The sequence below is a fragment of the Ursus americanus genome, chromosome 6, assembly GCF_024610735.1.
Source record: "Ursus americanus isolate L20-20 chromosome 6, mUrsAme1.1.p, whole genome shotgun sequence".
Taxonomy (NCBI): domain Eukaryota; kingdom Metazoa; phylum Chordata; class Mammalia; order Carnivora; family Ursidae; genus Ursus; species Ursus americanus.
The window spans coordinates 29,162,385-29,174,171 of record NC_142132.1 but is presented as its reverse complement, the minus strand read 5'-3'; the positions used below and the strand labels follow the sequence as shown (position 1 = coordinate 29,174,171).

Genomic DNA, 11,787 nt, shown 5'->3' with positions numbered 1-11,787 from the left:
TGGTGGATGAACTCCTTTGTCCCAGGGCCCAGCCTGGCAAGGGGCTCCCGTGGTGGGCATTGTGAGGCTGAGTTTTGCCCCAGGCTATCTTTTGCAGGGAGTGTGATAGGGGAATCCCTCTAGGAAGTGGTCCCTACTTATTTAGTAATTATCCACCACCCCAGAATGAAAAAACCAGGACAGATGCCTTGGACCAAAATCCCTAAAGAATGTGATGTTATCATGAGTTTCTCAGTATCCTTTGAATAATGCAAATACTTCTTCCATGAGACAGTTGCAAAGTTAGAATTGCAGGACCCCAAAGATAAATTTCAATGATTCCCTCCTCCCTTTTTATTAACTAAAAAAACAAAAACAAAAAACAAAACTTAAACCTCTTGGGAGCATATAATACACAGAGAAAGATAAAGGATGCAGGAGTGGCCCATCTTCTGCAGGCTGGGAAGCTTACTGAAGAACTGACTCTTATTTACAGAAAGTGAGCTTGCACGGAGCCCTGGAGGTCTGGCCGCCCTGGATGCGGGTGAGGGGGTAAGGCTGTGAAGTGGGCAACCACTGGGCTTGCTGGCTGCATGAACAGGCACTGGATTGTTCTGCGCTCAGCCACCCACTGCCCTGGGTGGCCCTGCGCGAGCTCCGAACCCTCTCCACGCCTCACGGGAAGACTCCTTCACGGGGCTACTAGGTTCGCGGAGCAAACTGGCCAGGGCCAGGCCCGCCGGGACGGCTGCTTACGTGTGCTCTCATCCGGGGCCTGCAGCTGTGCCTGTGCCTGCATATAGAGGAGACTTTGCTATCTGCACACGTTTTTTAAAGCTTGAGGAGACAAGTTCTTTGTCTCTCTTTTCCTCTCTCGTCCTCACCTGGCCTGTCCTCTGCCACTCCTTTCCCTGCTTTCTCCCCCAGTCTTGGCACTTCTTGCTCCTCCCCTTGCAGAGCTGAGGCTTGAGCAGGAGGCTGCCTGGGTGGCCTTGCATGTGGCCATGCTCTCTCCATCGGCTTCCAGGCTGAGCCCGCCCACTGACCAGGTCCAGCCCAGTCCTTGCCGCCCCCCCCCCCCCGCCCCGCTTTGCTGGCAGGAGCTCATACCTCCGGTGCGCTCGTCCTCCAGGACCCACCGGCAAACACGGCCGAACCGAGTCCGCTCAAGCACAGAGTGAGCCTGCCGGCGCCCTCTCCCCAGTTCCCCGCTCTCTGTGCTGAGTCTCCCGGACTTTTCCCTCCCTCGTGTCATCTTCCTCCTGTGTCTCACCTCAGACCCGGCCCTGTCTTTCCTGTCCTTTATCCTGAGAAAGAAAATCAACCCACAGGAGAGAGTCATTTCAGTGGTAGCTGATTTGCGTCTCACCCCTTGAATCACGCAGGTTTATCACCACCACCTTTAAATCAGTCCACTTCCCCTGCCCGACTTGGGGCGTCCCACCCAGCACTGCACAGCTCCCCGTCAGACCTCAGCCTCCAGAATCCCCCTTCCCCCAGGGGCTGAACGGAAAGCTTTGCTCTGGGCTCACACTGGCTGGCCTGGGAGAGCACGGACCTGGTCAACCTTCACGACCAGATTAGATTTCTGCCTAGTAAATGCCACGGAGAGGCACACAGCTCCTGGGAAAGAGGCAGACAGGTGAGATTCAGTTGTGTCTTACAGTGATGGCTTTTGATTGACACCTCTTTGAAACGGTTTTGGTCAAACAAACCATTAAGGGCTTGGCCTATAAGCCTTTAAGATTCCTTCAGATTTGATGCAGATCTCATTATTTGCTTGTTCAGTTGGTGTGTGTGTGTGTGTGTGTGTGTGTGTGTGTCTGCGTCCGGTGGTTCAGTGTGCTTTCTCTTTGTGCTGAAACCCTCTCCCTCCCAGCCACATGACGGATGATGATTGCTTTTTGTGGTGCCTAATACATTGTTCTCCAGTCCATGAATATTGTTACCTGACTCCCATTCCAACCCAAGGGGACTCTGGATTCACAGAGGAATAGAGCCCTCTTACAAAATCTGGGGTATGATTGCAATTTTACTTTGGAAGCACCCGTTTCCCGGAGGAATAGCCAGTGATTGATGCCATTGTCAGAAACCCAGATGCGCACACTCATACATCAGCCAGGAAATGACATAAACAGCTCACCCAGCAGGCCGGCGCCGACCCACCCACTCGCTCCCCTGTGGGAAGAGAGGTGATAGGAAACCCGGGGCAACAGCAGGGAACAGACAAGGAGAGGAGTTAGAAGAGGGCTGGGCTCCTGAAGGCCCACCTGGTGGTTTCCTTCCTCATCTTGTGCCGAGGGCAGCGGCCACAGGCTAAGGTCCATAGTTACATTGAGACGTGACCCGGATCACGGAGAGCTGTTCCATCTGTCCGGGGAGCGCGCCGCCGGCTTCTTTCCTTGGTGCGCGCGCACGGGTACATACGGCTGCACACACCTCTCTTCATCCTTATACAGGTACAGGTGACGTCTACATTTTTCTTGGGGGTTGATGTGGCCTACCTAGGCGAAGCTCATGCTATGGCATTTGTCTCTTTGGAGAGCAAGTCTGTGCTGATTCCAGCAGGATGGGGCAGCAGAGACTGGTTTGTTGCTAAGAAGATGTTTGAAAAATCAGGATACTATTAGGGCGGGAGAGTGGAAAGCAGTCCAGCAGGCCTGCTGGTGACTTGCGGCTGTGAGAGTGGTTTACCGGTAGCGGCAGGCCAAAGCGTGGACATTCTTGACCACATAGAAGCCCATGGTGACTGGAGGGATGACCAGTGTCCGGCCGGCCCGCAGGGGGCGGGGCTTCAGTTCTGGGAGGGTCCCATCGTCCACCATCACCAAGGGCTGGCCGTTCAGCTGCACTGACCTACGGTGAAGAAAAACAGCGTGGGACTTGTTATTGCTTCGTCACAGCAAAGTCTGGGCAGCCCCGGACTGCCTGCCAGTCTGTCTGATACCGGCCCAGCGGTCACTTGCTATGCCCAAGCTCTCAGCATCGTGTTTTACTTTTAAAAAACTCATAAAAACTCCAGCAACGCTCTGAGAAAGAAATTGCCATTATCCCATTTTACCTAGAGTGGCTAAGGGACTGGTCCAAGGTCATCCAGCTTGTAGGTCTGGGAGCCAGGGTTTGAACACAGGTCGTCTAGTTCCAGACACACATCATTTAGACAAGTGAGAAGTCTGTGATGCAGAAGCTGAAAAGTATATCACACCTGTTGTTTTTTAAATCATAATAGCTGTTCAGTTTGACCTTGTACCTAAAGAATTGTTTCCCGTGGAGTGGTGCACAGGCTTAAGATGATTTCAGAAGTCTCCTATTTAAAAGATCTCTTTCTTTGAGAGATTAGAGAATTAACGTCATGTTACTTGTCTAGGCTTATTCTGAAGGAGGAGAGAGACACTTAATGACTCTCCTTTTTCTGAGAATGAGTTTTCAAATCTTTTTTTAAGAGACAGAGAGAGTGAGCAGGGGTGGAGGGGCAGAGGGAGAGGGAGAGAGAATCTTAAGCAGGCTCCACGCCCAGCGTGGAGCCCAACACGGGGCGCAATCTCATGACCCTGAGCTCGTGATCAAGGGTTGGACGCTCACCTGACTAGGCCCCCATGTGTCCTTCATATCTAATATTTATCAGATGTTTCTGTTTCAGCAACACAGTGGAGTGGGTGATAAAGTAGGCATTTTTTGATTCCAATTCACCCATCCTGTGTGCTTTCTTCTTCCTGTGCACCAGCCATCGTCAGCCCGGAGAAGAGGGCCGCACGCAGATACACGTAGGGGAAAGGGAAGTAGCTCGGCACCCATCCCTGGCCTGTGGTACAGAATCCAAAGACCTTCCCAGCTGTTCCTGACCCGGAATGACTTGTACGGCCACTTATCCAGATTGAAGCTCAGTTTTCTGGGTCAGAAGAAAAGGCCAGAGCCAGACCACCAGCTGGAAATAAGGCTGTGAGTCACCCTCAGAAAATCAACATTGCATAGTGATGACTGTTTTGGGGTCTTGCCCAACCTTCAATGTGATAACAGTGCAGTGATATTATCTGAGCTGTAAAGAGAATAAAATGTTAGAAGCTGATACAGAGATCTTTGTCTCATGTTCCTTCTGTGCTATGAATGATAGACGGGTTTAGAGAGAGATAATTAGAACTATGCCCGGCAGAGCAGTGAATTCCAAGAGATAAGTGTGTTGCGAATTGCTCCCAGCAGAGGGCAAGGTAGGGAGGCAGGTCCGGGCCTGGTCCCACATGGGTGAGTTTGGGTCTCGTCCAGATCTGACCAGCCAGAGGGGCAGCCATGCTCCTCCCGTTGGTGTGACTGAGGAATAAAAGAGTGAGCAGGGGACTCCTGTATGGAGAGCCAGACCTGCCTCTGGAAAAGTACAGAGGTAGGAGAACTGAGATCTGGTAAGTGTTGACATCAAATCTGCAAGGAGCTTTTGCTCCAAATTTAAGTGACTATCTCTGGTGAAGATAGCCTACTCACTGGAGTGGGAGGTGGGGTGAGAAGGGGTCCAGCTGCAAAAGAAAAAAAGCCAGAACAGGTCTTCACAGTGTACTTTCATTATTTTGTTTCAGGTGGCGTGGATACCCAACAACCAGACATACACACCATCAAATACAAATTCAATAATACTAATTAATTTTTCCAATGAATCCTCAGTTGATATCACTGCTCCACTTGAAGAACTTCAATGATCCCTCTCATATATGGAACTGGGTGGAAACCCTCCCCGTAAGGAATTAGGTAATGCCCTTTTTGAGTCACATGATCCCAGAGCATGGATCTGGGCTCTGGGAAGTGTGATAAGCAAGCCTTTGAATGTCTATATCATTATTCTAGAACAGAAATTCTAGATCTAGATCTAGAAATTCTGATTCCCTTGTTGGTTATTTGTAAAAAGCTAACCCAAGTGTGGGTGGGACCGGGAAGCATGGTTGAGATTCTGGACAATCTCTAATCCCAGGACCCCAGTCACTGACTCGCTAGATAGTCACCTCCCTTCTGGAGGCTTTTTCATCTGTGCAATTGCTATCGGCTGTCGGGCCAGAGACGTGAAGTACAAAGTATGAGACGCTCTGACACCATAACCAGTCCCGTAAGTAGGAGACTGTGTTTTGTTATTAATCCTTTCACCGTAGCTACGGGCAAACTTGCTGGTCCTTGTACTTGACCGCTCTTGGGACTGACCAGTTTCATGGCTCCTTTTTAAAGCTCTCTCTTCCCTTGGCTTCCATGGTACCTCTCTCCCACTGTCTCTCTCTTACTCCCACTTTCCCTCTCCTTCATTTCTGCATGTGGTTGCCTCTTTAGGAGGACTGTTCACTTCCACCTGCCTCTCAGATGGTGGGGTTCTTGGCGCTTTGTCCTTGGACCTCTTCTCCCACACTCCATACTCCAGCTGAGTGCTATTACCCACACCCATGACTTTGATTGTTACCCGTGACAATACTCCCCAAACCTAGCCTAGATCCTTCTTCTAACTGATGGTATCTCCACTTGGTTGTCCCATAGGAACTACAAAGTCACTATGTCCAAAGTCGAAATTGTCTCCTCAAACCCTGTCCTTTTCTCTGCCTCTTTTTGTGTTGGTACCACCAACTATCCAGTACCTAAGCCAGAAAGCTGGTCATCTGGGACTTTGCCCCCAATTCCCACATCGGGGGGTCACTAAGTCTAATCAATTCTACCTTTTAATATTTTTCATATTTTCTCCTTTCTCTCCACTCACTGCTACTATCTTAGTTCAGAACTTGCCATGTAACCGATCTCTTTGCCCCTGCCTTGCCTTCCTCCTGCTGCTTGCCACACCGCCGGCAGAGCAAACAATTGCTGTCACTGCATTAAATTCTTCAACGTCTCCCTGTGCCTCCCGCTTGCACGCGGACAATGAAGCCCTGCTCTGGCCAGCTCTCCAGTCTCAGGTCCTGCCAGTACCCCTGACCCCAATGCTAACTGTGGCTCACTCACCTCTGGGGGTGGGCAATGGGCTGAGCTGGCTGTTCTCATCAGGTCATCATCAATATAGGCATGAACAGAGATTGCTTCTCAATGAATAGCTAGTTAAGTCTTGCACATAAATGAAATAAATATTTCTCAAATGACAACATAAGTAAGCATTGTTGGGAATAAAGTACACAAGTTCATTCAAAAGTAGAGTAAATATGTTTCAAGTGTAAGCACCAATAGATACTGTTGGGATTAATAAGACACAAGTTCATTTAAAACTGTTATAAAATTCCTAATAGATTTTTTTGGGAGGAGGGGGGCATCATGTGCTTTTTTCAAGCACGAGATTTTAAAGATTTTATTTATTTATTTGAAAGGGGGAGAGAGAGAGAAAGAGAGAGAGGGAGAAAGAGCAGGGGCGGAAGGGGCGGAGGGACAAGCGGATCTCCCACTGAGTGTGGAGCCTGACACAGAGCAGGGCTCTCGATCTCAGGACCCTGAGATCATGACCTGAGCTGAAACCAAGAGGCAGACGCTTAACTGACTGAGCCGCCCAGGTGCCCCTCAAGCAAGAGATTTTAAAAGGACAGTTACTACTATAATGTGGGAGGACTGTGGCATCAGCCCACACCACAGGGGAACCCTGGTCCTTTTACAGGGCTGGCCCCCTTGCCCCTCCTAGAACACAACCGCACTAGGTCCTTGCAGAGGCTGCTCAGGGGCTGTCCCCTCTGGGGAACCTTCTCTGATCTCTGGGCTGGGCTAGGAGCCCCAACTCTGGACTCTCCAAACTTACCTATAACTACCTCACTGAACTATAGTGAGTTACTCACTCCCCCTCAGTGGGCTGTGAGCTTTGTGAGGAAGGGGACCATGTCTTTCATCCCTAAATCCTCGGTGCCTAACAACGTGCTCAGCCTGGACTAGGGATGAAATATTCTTGAACAAGTGAATGAACTTTGAGGCTCCTTTGCATTACGTCTTATCTTCCGGGGTGGACTTTCTCCAGCTCGAGAGAGGCTCCCTGGAGGTTCGCGGAGTGTCTTTACAGATTTCATTAACCTACCAATTACTCTCCCTCTCAGTGGCTCTAGAGATGTGAGATAAGACCTGAATTATTGCTGATTCTCAGTTACTCACCAGATACCTTATCCCAACCTGACATGAGGCCACTGATCATGGATAGTATTTTTCATCCTTAAGAAAGATCCATATGACCATCTCTTAACTAAGCCAACATGAGTAAATTTGGTGAGACCCGGAGTCCCCATACATCCTCATGTATGAAGTCCCTCCATTGTAAAGACAGGCCACGTGCTTTACCGCCTCCATTCTATTTTTCCTGCTTACATTTTTCTTTTAGTATTTATCCTGTTACCCAGTGAAGTCAATCATGATAAATATTACAATAATCTTCCATTTTTATGAACAATTTATAAGTTTGAAAACATGGTCACACTGATGATAAAAATCGATTAGTACACACTATTTTGTACACAAAGGCATTTTGCTATGATTACATCTGACTATCGCATTTAGTCCTTCCAACACCAACTGAGGAAGGAGTTAGCAACCCTATATTATGGATGAGGAGATCAAAGTTTAAAGGGGTCTCACCTAAGTCACACAGCCATTAAGTGGTAGGGGTGAGATTTACAATGCTACCCTTCACCATGGTCCTATCTGGCCTCCCTTGTGATTGCTAAAGAGCCCTGTGAGGTATGTGGGGTTATTATTATTATTGTTGTTGTTGTAACTTTACTATTGAGATGAGGTCACAGAGGTTAAGTGCTTTGGGCAAGGTCACATAGCTAAAAGGTGGCTAAGCTAGGTCTCGACTTCAGTCCTTCTGACACCTCTTTCTACTATTTCGTGTTATTCTCCAATTCCAGATGGCACTCACCAGGCTCACGTTTCTTTATTTCAAAACCTTTCCTTATCATATTTCCATCACATTCTGGGACTTCCTTACTGCCCATGACTTTTCATACCAAATGTTAAACGATCCAGCCTATGTTGAACTATTTCTCTTAATTCCCTAGCTGCTGAGGGCATTTAAATTATCCAAATATTAGGACAACTGCATTTTATCACCATCTGTTTTTACAAAGTCTGAGTTACTTTTCAATTCCTAAACCTGTCTTCTTTATTTTGCGTGCTATTTGAAATGAGATTCAATGTGTCAGTGTGGAGTCAAGCCCTCTGCTCCCCCGGTCTCTATGGGAGCCCCTTGCCCAGGTCACCCTCCACCACCAGTCTACAGTCTCTGGTCTTCGTGTCTTACCCTGGTTCTTGCTAGCCATGGATACTGAAGCAAGCTTTCAACTATTCTGAGGCCTCAGGGAAGCAGGTCTAGTGAGCATGCTCTTTGCCAGTCTTGAAGATAATTTGCTGGACTCTGGTCTGGCCCTGGGTGGACTTCTGTGAGGGGCAGAGGTTGGGAAATTTTTTCCGTTATTAGAAGCAGTCTTGGGAACGGTGTGTGTTTCAGGCTGGCATATTTGGGACCTTGAGTGGGAAGTGTAGGGACTTAGAGATAATCACTCTGCCTCAGCTGCTTTGAGGAAGTGATTTGCCTTCTCTGAGCTTGGTTTCTCCATGTGTAAGACAGACTAGATGAGACCTAAGATTCCTTCTGTCTTGAACATTTTTTGGGTGGGTTGTTCAAAGCCTAACAGCTAGCTTGAGGCATTTAATGCCAAACTCAGAGTCATCCTGCACAAATAGAAATCTGATCATGACATTCACCTACCTAATGTTCAGTAGCTCCCTGCTAATGTTAGAACACTGTCCAAAGCCTCTATAAGACCCCACAGGCAAAGCCTTTTACCTACGTCTCCAGCCCAGTAGAGGCTAACCCTAGTTCCTGCCCATTTCAGCTCCCCACTACCACTTCCTTCCATTCCATGCTGCAATTTCTCCAAGCACAATCTCTGACTCAGAGTTTTTGTACATGTTCCTGCTGCCTGGAACCTTCTCCATACTCCCTCCCCCTTCCAGCTTCCTTTCCCTTGCTAACTCCTATCTATCCTTCAGGTCAGATGCCCCTCCAAAGTGCTTCCATATTGCCCCATACTTCTGGGGTCTCTGCACTCATCACAGGTACTGGCATTGCTGACCAGTGGCCAGTCTCTCCACTAGGCAAGAAGACCATGTGTCTGTCCTGTTCATTCTTGCACTCTCCCTATACCAACTCACACAGCAGGTGAGCAATAAAAGAAGGACTGGTTATAAATATGCAGGTAGATGAGCCTAGAAGGAAAAGACACTGGACTGGAAGACCAGAGACTTGAGTTTTAGTCCACGCTTCCCACATGAAATGTGCAGGCCTGGACATGTCACCACTCTGTTCTGGTCTCTGTTTGTGGATCCTTAAACCATGAGAGGGGGAGAGAAGAAGGGAGGCAGGAGAGAGGGAGGAAGGAGGGAGAGGAAGGAGAATGTGTAAGCATCTGAATGTGTGTGTTGGGGAGGGGACATCAGCTCCCTTTGCTCCTCATAACCCACACACCTCCTGGTCTGACTCTCCTTCCAAAGTGCTGCCCCGTGCGCCACTAGAGGGCACTCTTGTTCTACACAACAGCGCCGGGCGGCCACTTGGCGCTGGCTCCCAGGAAGCCAGAGCGCGTGCGCCGCCCCCGCAGCCCGCACTCGGTCCCCGCAGGGTTGGCCGACCCCGGCGGGCAGGGGGGCCCTGCGCTTGGCCTGCCGGAGGAACAGACCTCAGGGTCATCAGTTCCCAGCAAAAACTGCGTGGCGGTCCACTTGGCAGGGGGCCCCCCTGAATGTGGCCAATATTAAGTAAACGTGCGCTGCCGGGCTTCGATTCCCGCCGGTTGCGGGCTTCTGGGCCGGCGTGCGGGGAGGGGGTCGGCGCAGGTGCGGGGCGCCCTGCGATCCGTCTCCCCGCTCTCCCGGCCCAGTCCCCGGGGCCCCGGCCCTCCGCGCAGGCTGCGCACCTGTGTGCGCTTTACTGGCCGCCGAGGCCCGGCTGCCGCCTCGCGGCCCCCTCGCTGGGTTAGGAAGCTGGTCTCTGCAGCTGCCTTGCCCTTCTCCAGGTCAGGGGCAGGTTAGAGCCTGGAGGGTCTGAGGACAGAGGGGTCTTGCTCCTCTCCCTTGCTCCGGGAGAGGCTGTGCATCTGGGGTAGCTTAGAAAGGGAGTTCCTTTGAAGTGGCCCGGAGTGATCGCTACCCCGCTGGCGAAGGCTGCTCCGGAGTGGCTGCAGGCTGATGTCCCCGGCTCACTAGCGCGGCTGGAACAGAGGCTTAAGGATGCTCATTAGGCTCTCAGGGGTGCTCCTGCCTCAGGGGTCATGGGGAGGATTACTTCCAAGTGTGCCCTGAAGCTTTTCTCCTCTGTGGCTTTTGCCTTGCCTGGAATCGGTAGAACCTGTCAAGAGGTGTACCCTTCCCTCCAGGCCCCACTGAATATGGCCTCCTTCACAGGGCCTTATCTGAATAGTCCCAGCGGCAGGACGGGCATGTTATCTGCAGCTCCCTCTTCGGCACTCGTCCTCAGCTTTATTGTATCTGTGTGCTGCAGTCATTTTGCCTGCGTAGACCCATCCGTCTGCATTTCTTAATTTTCAGTAGCATGTGGTTCAGTGCCTTCTTGCTTACGAGAGTGATTCTAATTAATGTTGGTTTAGTTCCACTCAGGCAACCTCTCTAGGAGTTCTCCTGATTGGACACTCCAACCCCTTCCTCTGTTGTTAAAGAGAGGAGACTGTACAAGAGAGAGCAAATGGAGGTGAAGGCTTCCTGTTCCCTTCCACTTGCAGGAGCCCACATCACGTATGGGGTTCCTGGTCCCTGAGACACTTTGAGGCTGATAAGATCATGTGCCCTTCATCATATTCTCTGAGGGGCATATTGGAACAATGAGGAGTTTTGATCCAGCTTCTGTATCACGGAGCAAACCCTAGGACTCCTTCATGCAAGCAGAGCTGGGGGATTTTATAGGCAAGTTGTTAGAGTAGAGGCTTTTCCTGTTTGCAGTTAGGTTTGGGGGGTCATGATTTGATCTGTGTTCTATCCAAGTCTGTGTAATAACGGTCCAAGCCATAATGGGATTCTACCATGTGCTTCTAATGGCTTAAAATAACTTAGCACATTTGGCAGACAAGATGAGAGCCCAGCTAAGTAGGGAACCTGGATTTATACTGATACCGTTAATTCCCAACAGATGAGGAAATCATCTGGGGGCAGTTTGGGAAGAAAATTTGATTCTGCGACAATCTCAAAGCTCCATGTCATGGGCATATCACATTCAAACCACAGGACACAATAGGAACCAGCTATAAAAACCATGGGGAGACTTTAACATGTGGTTAACTCTGTTCCCTTCCCATTGTAAAGAACCGGAGCCAGGACCTCTGACAGTCATGAGCGGTGTATAAGGGGCATTACTCATATCCCTACGGTTCTCTGCGTCGTACAAATTCAACTGTAGCAGACGTAGTCCTTACCCCTGAAGACAGAAGCCCAGAAACATGCAAATGTGTGGTCAGACACACTATAATTAGTACATTACACAAAGAGAGAGACAAAAGGAGAATCACACTTCTCGGCGTGGATTTTGAGGTCTGTGTTCCGGCTCTGGTACACTTTTGTGCCCTCTCCCCTCACCCTACAAAGCATCTTATATTCCAGTCGTGTAAAATGATTTGCCACTTCCCACTTCCTTCAAATAAAATGAGCCTTGAATTTTTGTACTTCTGAACCTTAAGTAAGCTCATCCCACTGCCCAGAATCTCCTTTGGTCTAGCATTTCCTAGCTGTATCGCTCATCCTTCCAGCTCCTACTCAATGGCCCGCAGCCCCGAAGACTTCCCAGATTGCCAGGTTAGAATTCATCTCTTCCCTCCTTAC

General features: G+C 49.7%; 1 protein-coding gene across 1 annotated transcript in view; it reads right to left on the bottom strand.

The window, feature by feature from the left end:
* Positions 1 to 2,162: 2,162 nt before the first annotated feature.
* The window catches only part of LOC123783643 (inactive heparanase-2), a 244,803-nt gene continuing 235,178 nt past the window's right edge, over positions 2,163 to 11,787 (bottom strand). Inside the window, exon 10 of the mRNA XM_087862506.1 lies at positions 2,163 to 2,835. Within this exon, the coding sequence (XP_087718632.1) occupies positions 2,670 to 2,835 (166 nt within the window). The 3' untranslated portion in view covers positions 2,163 to 2,669. The remainder of the gene's footprint in view (positions 2,836 to 11,787) is intronic.